A 16,734-nucleotide genomic window follows, 5' to 3' on the forward strand; every position below is an offset into this window, starting at 1 on the left:
TGCTGGAGGAGGTGGGTTCAAACCCAGCCCTGGCTGCCCCCTCCCCCAAAAAAAACTGCAAAAAAAAAAAGCTGTTGATACTATTTTTCAATGTTGCTGTGAATAAAAAATAAGTATTTATAAGTATAAATAAGGGATTTGTACACCATAAACAGTTTTTCATTGAGTTTCTTACATGTATAGATATCAGTGATATAGTGGGTCTTCCTCTTGCTCTTAAGGACTAATCCTTCTGTGCAGCATTGCATCTAGAAGTAGGTCTTGGCCGAGGGCAGTGGCTCACACCTGTAATCCTAGCATTCTGGGAGGATGAGGTAGATGGGTTGCCTAAGCTCAGGAAGTCCAGACTAGATCCAGACTGATCAAGAGTGAGACCCCATCTTTATTAAAAATAGAAAAACTAGCTGGGCTCTGTGGTAGGCACCTGTAGGCCCAGCTACTTGGGAGGAAGATTGCTTGAACCCAACAGTTTGAGGTTACTGTGAGATATGATGCCTTGGCACTCTACCCAGGGTGACAGAATGAGACTCTGTCTCAAAGAAAAAAGAGGGTCTTTTCCATAAGTTTTCTTGTTGACCTTCATGTTATTGTTAAAGAGGAAGAAGGGCAAGAGTCTTTCTTTTATTTTCATAGACTGGGTATTGTGGCTTTGAAAAAGGTGGTAACGGGTGGCACCTGTGGCTCAGTGGGTAGGGCGCCTGCCCCATATACCGAGGGTGGTGGATTCAAACCCGGCCCCGGCCAAACTGCAGCAACAAAAAAAAAAATAGCCAGGCGTTGTGGTGGGCGCCTATAGATCCAGCTACTTGGGAGGCTGAGGCAAGAGAATCACCTAAGCCCAGGAGTTGGAGGTTGCTGTGAGCTATGTGACGCCACGGCAATCTACCGAGGGCAATAAAGTGAAATTCTGTCTCTACAAAAAAAAAAAAAAAAAAAGGTAGTAACTTACCCAAGATTGTGTTTCCTTTGGTCTTAATAGTCTTGTTACTGTTCCCCGTCTATTCTGAAACATGATACCATCTTTCACTTTCCTTTTCAGACAACTGAGGCAGAGGAAGTCTTTGTGCCAGTTTTAAACATAAAACGTTCTGAGCTATTTCTACGGGGTGACAACGTCTTCTTCCTTCAGAAGGTTAACATTCCAGAGGCCATCTTGATTTTTCGGGATGAGATTGACCTCCATGCATTGCACCAGGCTGGCCGACTCACCCTCATACTTGTTGACCATCATATCTTACCCAAGTAAGTAAAAGAAAATCAATTTGATAGTTCCCATGTATTGTCTGACTCTGATGAGTGAGAAATCAAGAATAGCTGAGCGTTGTGGCGGGTGCCTGTAGTCCCAGCTACTTGGGAGGCGGAAGCAAGAGAATCACTTAAGCCCAAGAGTTTGAGGTTGCTGTGATCTGTGAGGCCACAGCATTCTACTGAGGGCAATATAGCAAAAATCTGTTTCAAAAGGACTAAAGGATAGCTCAGAAATCATTTCAATCTGCCTTTGGTATCATTATTTTAATATTTTATGGCAGATTTTTTGTAATTGGAACCTTTGAAAATGTTTGCAACTGTATTTGTCTTTTCTTTTCTTTTTTTTGAGACAGAGTCTTACTATGTCACCTTCGGTAGAGTGCCGTGGCATCACAGCTCACAGCAACCTCCAACTCATGGGCTTAAGCGACTCTCTTGCCTTAGCCTCCCAGTAGCTGGGACTATAGGCACCCACCACAATACCTGGCTTTTTTTTTTTTTTTGGTTGTAGTTGTCATTGCTGTTTGGCAGGCCCAGGCTGGATTCGAACTCTCCGGCACCAGTGTACATGGCTGGCACCCTAGTCGCTTGAGCTACAAACACCAACCCTGCAACTATATATTTCATTTTTAATAGTTAGCACAAGTATTTCCTGCATAATAAACTCTTATGATTTTAGAATTATTTGTTATGGTAGAATCTATAAATATCTCATTAGTACCTCTTTACCAAGTGTACACATCTAAAATAATCCTATCCCTAATTTAGGACTGGAAAAAACTGCCAAAAGAGCAACACCAGTGTAAGACTTCCAAAGTCTGTCTGGTTCCTACTAATATTAAAGTGTGTATTTTTTCCTTACACTCAGTTTTTGTAGCAGAAAACTGATGGAGTGTAGCATAAAAGCAGTAATCTATGTGCACATTCACTCCATTAATAAACTTTTATTTAGAGGATGAAGATAAGACAGAGTCCCTGTTCTTGAGCTTTCAATCAGGAAAAGGGAACCTAGGCAAACAGATTGTTGTAATGGGTATTAGAATTAAGCGATAACTGTCAACTCTAGGGACAGTAGGCACATGAAGGCAGAGTGGTTCATTATACCATAGGGGAGCTGAGATTGGCAGGAAAGGTTTCCTAGCAGAGTTGACCTTGCTCTCAATCTTGAGAGAGGACTAAGTGCTTGCTTAGTGAACGGAGCAGGAAAGTGGTTAGGAAAGGCATTCCAGGCAGAAGGAATTAATAGAAGCAAATGCAGGCAGGCAAGAAATAGCATGGTGAATTAGGGCAACTGGAATTTGTTTTGCACAGCTGGAGCATAAAATATGAAGAAGAAATAGGGCATAGAAAAAGATAAGATTAAAGAGGCAGGCAGTGGACAGATCCCAGACTTTATTTTAGGCAATAGGGAACTATTGTAGTTCTATTTATTCCATGTCCCAACAGAATCAAATTTACTTTTTTTCAAGTGATCATTCAGGCAGCTTTGTGAAGTATAGCTTCAGAGGGCTCTTGATTAAAGCAGGTGATTGGTTGAGACTACTGGAACAGTTCGGATGAGAGACATTGAGGGCCTACAACAAGGCAGTAATAGAAAGTTGAAAGCAGCTCAGCACCCATTGCTTAGTGGTTAGGGCCCTAGCCACATACACCAAGGCACGAGCGTTCAAACCTGGCCGGGGCCTGCTAAACAACAATGACAACTGCAACATAAAATAACCAGGTGTTGTGGTGGGGCCTGTAGTCCCAGCTACTTGGGAGGCTAAGGCAAGAGAATCACTTAAGCCCAAGAGTTTGATTTGCTGTGAGCTGTGACGCCACAGCACTCTACTGAGGGTGACATAGTGAGACTCAACATAGTCTCAAAAAGAAAAAGAAAAAGTTGAAAGCAAGGGCACGGATAGGAGTTGAGCTGAAAGCCACAGTGACCTGCCTGGAATTGTAATATTGAGTGGATTGAAGAAACAGGAAATATTTAGTTATTGGGTATCAAGGAAAAGCAGACCTACAGGACAACAGATGTGTGAATAAGATACAGTAGAACCTCTGTAACAATCTGGTCAACGTTGGGAGGTGGTCAACATAAGACACTTCCATTGAGTACATGTGTATGTCCAGTTTTTGCAAATTGTGTCAGCTTAAGGAGGTAGTCAATGTAGGATGTGGTCAATTATGGAGGTTCTACTATATTTGCAGTAGATACTCTACAAAATTAACTTACATGCTATTTAAAGATGACTTCAGTTATAACATGAAAGAATTGAGAGGAGGCAGAGGTAGAAGTGACCAAAGGTCTGAGTCTGTTTGCATTTTCCTTTATGGGTGGGGTAGAGATTTTGGGAGAGGTTAGAAGTAGTTGGAGTACCCCTACCTACCTTTCTTTTTCTTTACCTCATCCCCTTACCCTCCACAGAAGTGATGCCGCCCTGGAGGAGGCAGTGGCAGAGGTGCTAGACCATCGACCCATAGAGCAGAAGCACTGCCCTTCCTGCCATGTTTCAGTGGAGTTGGTGGGGTCCTGCGCTACCCTAGTGACTGAGAGAATCCTGCAGGGGGCGCCAGAGATCTTGGACAGGCAAACCGCAGCTCTTCTGCATGGTGAGGGCAGCTTTGAGATTGAGACCTGATGCTTCTCTTTCCATCTCTGAGAAGGGAGAGTGGAAAAATCTAAACTCCTCCAGCCTAATCAGATATGCTCTCAAAGCCATTGAGCTCATACCAAAGGGTAGGATTCTTTGTGGGGGACAATTAGGCTTTTGTTTAAAGGCATATAGGATAATTTGTTGGAGAAAACAGAGGGAAGCACAGGGCAACAGACCTAGAAGCTTCTTAGAAGTATCATTGTATAATTGAAGGAGGAGGAGACAAAGAAGCAGGAAAGGATTTAATACCAGTTCCTCTAAGAAATAGTTATATGACCTTGAGCAAATCTCTTAACCTCTCTTGTTTTCATTTTTTCTATTTGTAAAAAAAGAGAGAGAGAGTTGGACTAGACTGTCTTTTCCAACTTGCTGTGTATAAGATTCTCTGATGGAATTTGGCCTACTGAAGAGATGTCATCTCTCTAAGTTACAAAGATGCTCAGGCTTTCTTTCTGCCTTTTCCCCATTTCCTTGCCTGGATTTTAGTTTGGATTTGGGAGGTCTTACTCAGTCCATAGTCGGTCCCAGTTTCTCATTTTGCTTTTAGTTAGTTTGCCATACACATCTCCTGTGTTGTGTATACTTGGTTTGAAGGTCATGTAGAGGTCGTGCATGGAGGCTCATAGGATTACAGTTTTGCCATCTCCCTTCTCCACAGGAACCATCATTTTGGACTGTGTCAATATGGATCTTAAAATTGGGAAAGCAACCTTAAAGGACAGCCAATATGTGGAGAAACTAGAGGCCCTCTTCCCAGATCTGCCTGAGAGAAATGACATCTTTGATTCCCTACAAAAGGCAAAGTTTAATGTATCAGGTATGATATATTAAGCTGATTGTTTTTTTTCTTTCTTTCTTTCTTTTGTAGTCTCACTTGGTAGAGTACATTGGTGTCACAGCTCACAGAAACCCTAAACTCTTGGGCTCAAGTGATTCTTTTGCCTCAGCCTCCCAAGTAGCTGGGACTCCATGCACCTGCCACATTGTCAGCTTTTTTTTTTGCAGTTTTTGGCCGGGGCTGGGTTTGAACCCGCTACTTCCGGCATATGGTGCCAACACCCTATTCCTTTGAGCCATAGGCGCCGCCCTGCCAGCTACTTTTAGAGATAGGGTTTCAATCTTGGTCAGGCTGGTCTCCAACTCCTCAGGCAATCCCCCACCTTAATCTCCCAGAGTGCTAGGATTACAAGTGTGAGTCACCATGCCTGGCCCTAAGCTGACTTCTGTACCTCCCACATGAGAAAACAGGTGGGCAAGTCTTGTTCATTGTATTCTTTTTTTTTTTTGTAGAGACAGAGTCTCACTGTACCGCCCTCGGGTAGAGTGCCGTGGCGTCACACGGCTCACAGCAACCTCTAATTCTTGGGCTTACGCGATTCTCTTGCCTCAGCCTCCCGAGCAGCTGGGACTACAGGCGCCTGCCACAACGCCCGGCTATTTTTTTGTTGCAGTTTGGCCAGGGCTGGGTTTGAACCCACCACCCTTGGCATATGGGGCCGGCGCCTTACCAACTGAGCCACAGGCGCCACCCTGTTCATTGTATTCTTAAATAACATTGACTTACTTTTAGAGCATGCATAGTGATTTTACACCAAAGAGAAATGAAGTAGCGTGAGTCTGAATTATGAACTAGTCAATCATTTACTGGATTGTTCTATCCTGGCTCTTGGGTAGGATAAGGAGGAATAATTAAGCATCTCAGAGGTTCTCTTCTAGTCAGAGAATATAGGGCATATAAGTAAAATATGCTGAAGGTATACCAGATTATCAGAGTGTGGTATATATAATTGGAAGGGAGGTGAAGGAACATTTAGTGTGAGTATACAAAAGACCAAGGAAGAGGACAAAAAAATCTTTCATCATCCTCCCAGCTACCACCTATTGACATAAAAAAGAAAGAGGCCGGATGTGGTGGCTCATGCCCGTAATCCTAGCACTCTCGGAGACTGAGGTGGGTGGATTGCTTGAGCTCAAGACCAGCCTGAGCAAGAGCAGGACCCCATATCTAAAAATAGCCAGGTATTATGGCGGGCGCCTGTAGTCCTAGCTACTCAGGAGACTGAGGCAAGAGAATTGCTTAAGCCCAAGCAAGGTCGCTGTGAGCTGTGACACCACAGGGCTCTACTCAGGGCAACAAAGTAGGACTCTGTATCAAAAAAAAAAAAAAAAAGAAGAACAACAACAAGAAGAAAGAAAAGGGAAGGTACCACATGTACTTTAAGAAAATTTAAACAGGCCACCCACATTGGCTCATGCCTGTAACCTTAAGACTTTGGGAGGCTGAGACAGGAGGATCACTTGAGACCAGGAGTTTGAGGCCAGCCTGTGCAACATAGCAAGATCCCATCTCTCTAAAAAATAAAAATTGGGCAGCGCCTGTGGCTCAGTGAGTAGGGCGCTGGCCCCATATACTGAGGGTGTGGGGGGTTCAAACCCAGCCCCGGCCGAACTGCAGCAACAACAACAACAACAACAAAAATAGCTGGGTGTTGTGGTGGGCACCTGTAGTCCCAGCTACTTGGAAGGCTGAGGCAAGAGAATCGCCTACGCCCAGAAACTGGAGTTGCAGTGAGCTGTGTGATGCCACGGCACTCTACCAAGGGCGATAAAGTGAGACTCTGTCTCTACAAAAAAAAAAAAAAAAAAGGTAAAAAATAAAAGTTAGCCAGGCATGGTAGCACATACTTTTAGACCTAGCTACTTGAGAGGCTGAGGCAGGAAGATTGCTCAAGCCCAGGAGTTTGAGGCTACAATGAGCAATACCACTGCACTCCACCATGGGCAACAGAGAGACACGGTCTCAAAAAAAAAAAAAAAAAAAAAAGAGAGAGAGTTGCTCGCTTCGGCAGCACATATACTAAAATTGGAATGATACAGAGAAGATTAGCATGGTCCCTGCACAAGGATGACACGCAAATCCGTGAAGTGTTCCATATTTAAAAAAAAAAAGAGAGAAAGAAGTTGAAATAATACAAAAGGGGAAAAAAAGTAATATCCTCCGTTCTTGCTTTTGCCCTTCTCTTCACAGTCCCTCTTTTGTCACCCGTCCTCATTTGTTTAAAGTAGATTTTGATTGTATAATTACATTTACATTTCCCTCTTCACTGTGCCAGTGAGAAGCTCTGTTTTTCTTCTTCCTTGACTTATTTTGGTGTCCTCACTTTCCTGGTCTTGGGACTCTGGGCTCCCCTGTTTAACTGTTAGTCTCACATCCACTTTCTAGGACTGACCACTGAGCAGATGCTGAGAAAAGACCAGAAGACCATCTATAAACAAGGCATCAAGATGGCCATCAGTGCCATATATATGGATTTAGAGGTAAGAGCAAGATGTTGGTGTGGTAGGGAGAGAAAATTTTTTTTTTTTTTGCAGACAGAGCCTCAAGCTGTTGCCCTGGGTAGAGTGCCGTAGCATCACAGCTCACAGCAGCCTCCAACTCCTGGGCTTAAGCAATTCTCTCGCCTTAGCTTCCGAAGTAGCTGGGACTACAGGCGCCCACCATAACACCCGGCTAGTTTTTGGTTGTAGTTGTCATTGTTGTTTGGCAGGCCCAGGCTGGATTTCAACCCGCCAGCTCTGGTGTATGTGGCTGGAGCCTTAGCTGCTTGAGGTACAGGGGCCGAGCCTTTTTTTTTTTTTTTTTGAGAGAGCCTCTTTTGACAGGCTAGAGTGCCAAGACATCACCTAGCTCAGTACAACCTGAAATTCCTGAGCTCAAGTGATCCTCCTGCCTTGGCCTCCCAGAGTGCTAAATTACAGGCATGAGCCATTGTGTCCAGCCCATAGAAAACCTTCAGTTATGTATGTAACCTGACCTCTTATTCCTGGCTTACTTCCAAAATGCATCTTGTCCCTATCTTCTTGTCTCTATCTCCACTGTGACTATCATAGCTCATTATTTCTTACTGTACCACTATAACAGCCTCCATACTGTTTTGTTTGTTTGTTTTAGAGACAGAGTCTCACTTTGTCACCCCAGGTAGAGTGCTGTGGCGTCACAGCTCACAGTAATCTCCAGCTCTTGGGCTTAGGCGATTCTCTTGCCTCAGCCTCCCGAGTAGCTGGGACTACAGGCACTCGCCACAATACCCGGTTGTTTTTTGGTTGCAGTTCAGCCAGGGCTGGGTTTGAACCCGCCACCCTCGGTACATGGGGCTGGCGCCCTACTCACTGAGCCATAGGCACCACTCCAACAGCCTGTTTTGCCTGTTTCCACTTTTGCACCCCTACAAACCATTCCCCCTACACCAGCCAGAGTGGTGTTTTTAAGACACAAATCAGATCAGATCATATTACCCCTCCCTTTACTGCCCTTTAATTGTCCTTTGAATAAAATCTAAAGGCCTTAGCAGAATGTAGTGGTTCATGCCTGTAATCCTAGGACTCTGGGAGGCCAAGGCAGGTGGATTGCTTTAGTTTGTGAATTTGAGACCAACCTGAGCAAGAGTGAGAGACTGTCTCTCTTAAAAATAGAAAAAGAAGGGCGGCGCCTGTGGCTCAGTCGGTAGGGCACCGGCCCCATATACCGAGGGTGGCAGGTTCAAGCCCGGCCCCGGCTGAACTGCAACCAAAAAATAGCTGGGCATTGTGGCGGGCGCCTGTAGTCCCAGCTGCTTGGGAGGCTGAGGCAAGAGAATCGCTTAAGCCCAGGAGTTGGAGGTTGCTGTGAGCTGTGTGATGCCACGGCACTCTACCGAGGGCCATAGAGTGAGACTCTGTCTCTACAAAAAAAAAAAAAAAAAAAATAGAAAAAGAAAAACACTGGCTGGGTATGTGGCAGGCACTGGAGGCTGAGGCAACAGGATCGCTTAAGCCCAAGAGTTTGAGGTTGCTGTGAACTATGAAGTCATGGCAGCCTACCCAGGGTGACAGAGTGAGACTCTGTCTCAAAAAAGGGAAAAAAAAATATGAAGGACTCGCCTTGGTTTATAGAACCCTTCTTGACCAGGCCGGGCTTTTACTCTGGTCTCCTCCATTCCAGCCTTTCTCCACCACTCACAGTACTATAGTCACTTGGGTTTTCTTTCTGTTCCTCAGACCATTAAGCTTATTTTCAAAGATAAAGTATTTGGTTTGGGGGCGGTGCCTGTGGCTCAAGGAGTAGGGCGCTGGTCCCATATGCCGGAGGTGGCGGGTTCAAACCCAGCCCCGGCCAAAAACCAAAAAAAAAAAAGAATTTGGTTTGGGATAGGTTGAATCTGAGATGGCTGTGAATCATCTAAATGGAAAAATGAAGTAATAGGTTAGACATCTGAGCCTGGGGGCTGAGAAAAGAGTTCTTGGTTTAAGATAGAAATGTGGGACTCACTGAATAAAATAATGCAATGGTACGCTGGAGCTGCCTTGTGCAATTTTCTGAGAGGTAACTGCTAGTTTTTCATGAATTCTGGGAATTTGTTTGTTTGTTTTTAGAGACAGAGTCTCACTTTGTCACCCTTGGTAGAGTGCTATGGCATTACAGCTGACAGCAACCTCCAGCTCTTGGACTTAGGCAATTCTCTTGCCTCAGCCTCCCAAGTAGCTGGGACTACAGGTGCCCACCACAACACCTGGCTATTTTTTTGTTGCAGTTTGGCCGGGTTCAAACCCGCCACCCTCAGTATATGGGGCCAGCGTCCTACTCACTGAGCCACAGGCGCCACCCAGGAACTGTTTTTTTGTAGATACAGAATCTCACTGTACCGCCCTCGGGTAGAGTGCCACGACGTCACACGGCTCACAGCAACCTCTAACTCTTGGGCTTACGCGATTCTCTTGCCTCAGCCTCCCTGGGACTACAGGCGCCCACCACAACGCCCAGCTTTTTTTTGTTGCAGTTTGGCCGAGGCTGGGTTTGAACCCACCACCCTCGGCATATGAGGCCAGCGTCCTACTCACTGAGCCACAGGCGCCACCCGGGAACTGGTTTTAAATAGCCATTTATAAGATAAAATTGTATAAGCATATAACATATTAAAATTTTAATATAATAATTTATATAATATTATATAAATATAGTATATTAAGTATAATTTGATATGTAATTTAATGATATTAAAAACAAAAGTTTTGGCCTGGCACCTGTGGCTCAAGCGGCTAAGGTGCCAGCTACATACACCTGAGCTGGCAGGTTCGAATCCAGCCCAGGCCCTCCAAACAACGATGGCTGCAACCAAAAAATAGCTGGGTGTTGTGGCGGGCCGCCTGTAATCCCAGCTACTTGGGAGGTGGAGGCAGGAGAATCGCTTTAGTCCAGGAGTTGGAGGTTGCTGTGAGCTGTGATGCCACTGCACTCTACCCAGGGCAACATATGTCTCAAAAAAAAAGTTTTTTAAAAAGTGCTTATTTCCAGCTCTAGGCCTTTGAACTTGCTTTTCTCTTTGCAGAGCTGGCTCTTTCTTATCATGCAGGTCTCAGCTCAGATGTCTGCTGTTTTGGAAGGTTTTTCCTGACCACCCAAACTGAAATAATATTGCTTGTACTCAAAAAAACCTGTAACAGTTATCTTATTTTTTTTTTAGAACTTAACAGACTGAAATGATCTTGTTCATAGTGTCCTTATTTATTGTCTATATCCCTGTACTAGTTTATCACCCTCACCAGAGCAGGGGCCCCATTCCTAACACCCATCACTATGCCTGGCATATAGTGGATGCTCAGTAAATTTTGTTGAGTGGATGAATTAATATAATTTAAATAGTTGTGCTTTAATACCTGGTTCTGTGTTATATTAGTTTAAATTATTCACCAGGGTGGTGCCTGTGGCTCAGTGAGCAGGGGTCCGGCCCCATATACCGAGGGTGGTGGGTTCAAACCCAGCCCCGGCCAAACTGCAACAAAAAAATAGCCGGACGTTGTAGCGGGCGCCTGTAGTCCCAGCTACTTGGGAGGCTGAGGCAGGAGAATCGCCTAAGCCCAGGAGTTGGAGGTTGCTGTGAGCTGTGTGACGCCACGGCACTCTACTGAGGGCAATAAAGTGAAACTCTGTCTCTACAAAAAATAAAAATAAAAATAAAAAATAAATTATTCACCAAAGGCCAGGCACAGTGGCTCACACCTATAATCCTAGTGCTCTGGGGGAGCCAAGGCAGGTGGATTGCCTGACCTAACAGGTTTGAGACCAGCCTGAGCCAGAGCGAGACCCTGTCTCTGAAAAATAGCCAGGCATTGTGGCTGGCATCTGTAGTCCCAGCTACTTGGGAGGCTGAGGCAAGAGGATCACTTGAACCCAAGAGTCTGAGGTTGCTGTGAGCTAAGATGCCATGGCACTCTACCAAGGGTGACCAAGTGAGACTCAAAAATAAATTTTTTTTAATTAGGCAGGCAAAGCAGTGTGTGCCTATAGTCCCAGCTACTTTTTTTTTTTTTTTTTGTAGAGACAGAGTCTCACTTTATGGCCCTCGGTAGAGTGCTGTGGCCTCACACAGCTCACAGCAACCTCCAACTCCTGGGCTTAAGCGATTCTCTTGCCTCAGCCTCCCGAGTAGCTGGGACTACAGGTGCCCGCCACAATAGTCCCAGCTACTAATGAGGCAAAAGCAGGCTCAAGCCCCGGAGTTTGGGGCTGTAGTGAGCCATGTTCGTGACATTGCACTGCAGCCTGGGTGACAAAACAGGACTCTGTCTCAAGAGAGACAGAGAGAGAAAAAAGGACAGAGAGAGGAAAAGGGAGAGGGGAAGGAAAGAAAAGGAAAGGGAAAGAAAGGAAGGAAAAGTAAGAGGAATGGAAGGAGGGAGGGGAAGAGAAAAAGGAAAGGAAAAAAAAGAAAACTGCCAGGAATACAGAAGAGCCCCAATCTGAAATAGGTGGTGGCATTACTCATGGAGGAAACACTGCATGAGATTTTGAAGAAGAATATAGATAGGCATAGAAGGAGCCAAGGACGCACTTGTTATACTTCTGCTCTAATTTGTATGCCCCATTCTGTTCTGAAAACAAAAACCCAGGCGGCACCTGTAGCTCAGTCAACAGGGTGCCGGCCACATACACGGAGGGTGGCGGGTTCAAACCCATCCCCAACCAAATAGCCAGGTATTGTGGTGGGCGCATGTAGTCTCAGCTACTTGGGAGGCTGAGGCAAGAGAATCACTGAAGCCCAAAAGTTTGAGGTTGCTGTGAGCTGTGATGCTACGGCACTCTACCAAGGGTGACATAATATGACTCGGTCTTTGCCACAAGGCAAAGACCTTGCTTGTTTGATTGCAAAGGCAGGAGAGCCTTGAACATTATATTCAGTGTCATACATGATAATGTTTTCATTCTTAAAGCAATTATATTTGGTACATGTGGTATCTTTATTTTATAGACAAGGAAACTCAGGTCCAGGGAGGTTAGTATAACTTCTTGATCATATAGCTAAGAGATAATAGAGCTAATTTTCAAACCAAATCTGTCTTGATCCAAAGTCTGTGTTTGCCTTTTGCCTCATTCTACCACACTGCCTTCCAGCACACAGATAGCACAGGGTAAATACTAGGTACCTTTTTTTTTTTTTTTCAAGCAACCTCCAACTCCTGGGCTTAAGTGATTCTCTTGCCTCAGCCTCCCGAGTAGCTGGGACTACAGGCGCCCGTCACAATGCCCAGCTATATTTTGGTTGTAGTTGTCATTGTTATTTGGCAGGCCCAGGCTGGATTCAAACCCAGCAGCTCTGGTGTATGTGTCTGGCACATCAGCTGCTTGAGCTACAGGCGCCAAGTCTTTTTGTTTTTTTTTTTTTTTTGAGGCAGAATCTCACTTTGTCACCCTTGGTAGAGTGCTGTGGTGTCTCAGCTCACAGCAACCTCAAACTCTTGGGCTTCAGTGATTCTCTTGCCTCAGCCATCCAAGTAACTGGTTCTACAGGTGCCTGCCCATCTCTAAAAATGGCCGGGGTCTCGCTCTGGCTCAGCCTTGTCTTGAGCCCATGAGCTCAGGCCATTCACCTGCCTCAGCCCCCCAGATTGCTAAGATTACAGGCGTGAGTCACCACTCCCGGCCTAGGTTTCCTTCTTACAGAGCACACGTCCCCAGTTAACATGCAAAGAAAACCTTGATAAGTATGTTTGGTTAGTGGTGCCAAGGAGGGCCCAGCTGTAGTCCTCATCCCTCGGCCTTCTCCTTTTCTTTCCTTGCAGGCCTTTCTGCAGAGGTCTGGCCTCCTTGCAGATCTCCATGCTTTCTGCCAGGCTCACAGCTATGATGTCCTGGTCACCATGACTATCTTTTTCAACACTCACAATGAGCCGGTGCGGCAGTTGGCTATTTTCTGTCCCCATCTGGCACTCCGAATGACGGTGAGTCTCTGTCCCTTCTCCAACCTGGGAGCCTCACAGAGCTTGCCAACGTGCACTCTGTGCTATAAGGACCTCTCCATGCTTCTTGCATTATCATATTTACACAGAGGTCCTTTCACCTGTTATGAGAATCTCTCCTGCTTTTCTTTCATTCTCCTTTTTTAAGATAGAGTCTTACTGTGTCGCACTCGGTAGAGTGCCATGGTGTCACAGCTCATAGCAACCTCAAAATCTTGGGCTTAAGCAATTCACTTGCTTCAACCTCCCAAGTAGCTGTGACTACAGGTGCCCACCACAGCGCCTGGCTATTTTTTTGTTGTTATTGTAGTTGTCATTGTTGTTTGGCAGACCCGTGTTGTGTTCAAATGCGCCAGCCCCCGTACATGTGACTGGCGCCCTAGCCACTGAGCTACAGGTGCCGAGCTTCTCTCTCTTTTTTTTTTTTTGAGGCAGAGTCTCAAACCATCCCCTTGAGTAGAGCGTTGTGGTGTCATAGCTCACAGCAACCTCCAACTCTTGGGCTCAAGCGATCCTCTTGCCTCAGTTTTTCTGTTTTTAGTAGAGATGGGGTCTTGCTTTTGCTCAGGCTGGTCTCCAACTCATGAGCTCAAGCAATCCACCTGCCTCGGTCTCCCAGAGTGCTGGGATTTCAGCTATAAGCCACTGTGCCCAGCCATTCTCTCTCTCTTCATATGGATATCCTTAATCATACTACTGTTGAGATAGAGAGATTCCAAAGAGAATTACAGATAAAATTCCTACTTTCAAGGAACTCAGGCAGTGGCTAGGGCACCGGCCACATACACCAGGCCTGGCAGGTTCAAATCCAGGCTGGGCCTACCAAACATCAATGACAACTATAACAACAAAAAAATAGCCAGGCGTTGTGACACGCACCTGTAGTCCCAGCTACTTGGGAGGCTGAGGCAAGAGAATTGCTTAAGCCCAGGAGTTTGAGGTTTCTGTAAGCTGTGACTCCAGGGCACTCTACAGAAGGCGACATAATGAGACTCTGTCTCTAAATAAGTAAATAAATAAAAGAAGGAATTTGAAAGAAATCTATATTCTTGGTTAAAAGGAAATGTTAGGCTGGTTGTGGTGGCTCACACCAGTAATCCTAGCTCTTTGTGTGGTTGAGGTGAGAGGATCACTTGAGCCCAGGAGTTTAAGGTTGTTGTGAGCTATGACCCCCTCCACTGTACTCTAGCCTGGGCAAAAGAGTGAGACTATGTCTAAAAAAAAAAAAAAAAAAAATGAAGCAGAAAGAAATATTATCAATCTGGAATTAAAATTCCATTCTTAGTTTAATCATTAATTCTTCACCCCCCAAAATCAATTCCTTTCTTTGTACTCTATTGCCTTGAAAATCAGAAGCATGAGCAAGCCCTTTTTTTTTTTTTTTTTTGTAGAGACCGAGTCTCACTGTACCGCCCTCGGTAGAGTGCCGTGGCGTCACACGGCTCACAGCAACCTCTAACTCTTGGGCTTACGCGATTCTCTTGCCTCAGCCTCCCGAGCAGCTGGGACTACAGGCGCCCGCCACAACGCCCGGCTATTTTTGGTTGCAGTTTGGCCAGGGCTGGGTTTGAACCCGCCACCCTTGGCATATGGGGCTGGCGCCCTACTCACTGAGCCACAGGCACCGCCCGCGAGCCCTTTTTTTACTACTTACCATGCAGGAATTAATTTTTCTGCACAGTGTGAACTGAGCAGAGAAGTGATCTATAACTAGGTTTGTTTTTTTTTCCTGGTCTTCTATTGGGCCACCTTTCCGACTTCCTCCATTTTCTGTTCTTCCATCGGTTACTGATTATCCTGGGAAAGATTTATGTATTTATTTATTTATTTATTTTCGAGACAGAGCCTCAAGCTGTCGCCCTGGGTAGAGTGCTGTGGCATCACAGCTCACAGCAACCTCCAACTCCTGGGCTCAAGCGATTCTCCTGCCTCCGCCTCCCAAGTAGCTGGGACTACAGACGCCTGCCACAATGCCCAGCTATTTTTTGGTTGCAGCTGTTATTGTTGTTTGGCGGGCCCGGGCTGGGTTCAAACCCACTAGCTCAGATGTATGTGGCTGGTGCCTCAGCCGCTTGAGCCACAGGCGCCGAGCCCCTGGGGCAGATTTAAAATAGGAATTAAGTCTGGGCAAGATGGCTCATGCCTATAATCACAGCACTCTGGGAGGCCGAGGCAGGTAGATTGCTTGAGCGCACAGGTTCAAGACCAGCCTGAGCAAGATTGAGACCCATCTCTAAAAATAATGGGTGTTGTGGTGAGTGCCTATAGTCCCAGCTACTTGGGAAGCTGAGGCAAGAGAATTGCCTGAGCCCAAGAGTTTAAGGTTGCTGTGAGCTATGATGCCACTGAGAGCAACAAAGTGAAACTCTGTCTCAAAAATAAATAAATAAATAAAAGTAGACTTAAGACAGCTCAGGGACTTTTCAGGTTGCTCAGTTATATGATAACTGCTAAAGACAGAACAGAGCTGGATAGACCTTTGAACTCAGAAGGTATGTTTGTTCTTTCCCATCTGTCTTTGCCTCTGTCTTCTTCTCCAGGAAGCAAATGTGATTTTATTTAGTGTAAGGTAGTTTGGCATTGTGAAGAGAAGACAGTTTTAAAGTCGGACAGATGTGCTTTTCTGTTCAGGTTCACCCCTTGCTTGCTCTTTGAGCTGAGACAAGTCAGCTGACTCCTGAGTCAGGAAACACGTACTCACTGATTAGTCTGATGTGACCATTGGACATAATGTCATATGTAAAGTACACTGCTAGGCACAGAGCACGCACTCGGTAAATGGTGGCTCCTCTTAATCCTGTCATAAAGAAAAGAGTGTTTTTGGCTCGGTGCCTGCAGCTCAGTGGCTAGGGCACCAGCCACACATACCAGAGCTGGCGAGTTTGAATCCAGCCCGGGCCTGCCAAACAACAACAACTATAACCAAAAAAAAGAAAAATAGCCAGGCTTTGTGGCGGGTGCGTATAGTCCTAGCTACTTGGGAGGCTGAGGCAAGAGAATCACTGAAGCCCAAGAGTTTGAAGTTACTATGAGCTATGATGCCATGGCAGTCTACCCAGAGCAACAACTTGAGACTCTGTCTCACAAAAAAAAAAAAAAGAAAGAAAAAAGAAAAGGGTGCTGTGGCCTCTTATGCCTTCCTGAGTGCCATCCCCCAGTGCAGTTCTTCTGAAGCTGTGTGGAGGACACTTCTGTGCTGGGAAACAGGCATCCTCCTTTCACAGTTGGCCCCACCATCTTCTCTCTTCCTCCTGTGTCAGGGGTAATGTGATATATTAATTTGGATTATTGGCTCTAATGACAGGTCTGCATTTGAATGTCAGTTTTGCTTCATGAAAATCGTGACCTTAGGCAAGTTAATCTATCTAAGCCTCAGTTTGCCCACATGTAAGTAAGGGTAACAGTAATACCAATCTTATAAGGTGGATGTGAAGTAAATGAGATAATATTTAGCTTGGTGCCTGTTGCTCAGTAGTTAGGGTGCCAGCACATACACTGGGGCTGGCAAGTTTTCGAACCTGGCCCGGGCCTGCCAAACAACAATAACTGCAACAAAAAATAGCCGGGCGAT

General features: G+C 45.6%; 2 protein-coding genes and 1 non-coding gene across 13 annotated transcripts in view; 2 read left to right on the forward strand and 1 right to left on the reverse strand.

Annotated features, from left to right (window-relative positions):
- The window catches only part of SEMA6C (semaphorin 6C), a 314,549-nt gene that overhangs the window by 162,426 nt on the left and 135,389 nt on the right, over window positions 1–16,734 (reverse strand). The gene's annotated exons all lie outside the window — the stretch shown is intronic.
- Window positions 1–16,734, forward strand: part of PRUNE1 (prune exopolyphosphatase 1) — a 35,170-nt gene that overhangs the window by 14,613 nt on the left and 3,823 nt on the right. Inside the window, exons 3-7 of one of the 3 annotated variants that reach the window (XM_053590749.1) lie at window positions 1,040–1,242; window positions 3,662–3,846; window positions 4,549–4,707; window positions 7,114–7,208; window positions 12,987–13,145. In XM_053590749.1, the coding sequence (XP_053446724.1) occupies window positions 1,040–1,242; window positions 3,662–3,846; window positions 4,549–4,707; window positions 7,114–7,208; window positions 12,987–13,145 (801 nt within the window). Of the gene's footprint in view, window positions 1–1,039; window positions 1,243–3,661; window positions 3,847–4,548; window positions 4,708–7,113; window positions 7,209–12,986; window positions 13,146–16,734 lie in introns of those variants that run through there. The other 2 variants (XM_053590750.1, XM_053590751.1) reach the window with 2 other exon arrangements.
- LOC128586903 (U6 spliceosomal RNA) lies at window positions 6,724–6,830 on the forward strand. The gene has a single exon (XR_008380361.1). It is a non-coding gene; the product is annotated as a U6 spliceosomal RNA (small nuclear RNA).

Source organism: Nycticebus coucang, chromosome 5 (genome assembly GCF_027406575.1).
Source record: "Nycticebus coucang isolate mNycCou1 chromosome 5, mNycCou1.pri, whole genome shotgun sequence".
Lineage (NCBI taxonomy): Eukaryota > Metazoa > Chordata > Mammalia > Primates > Lorisidae > Nycticebus > Nycticebus coucang.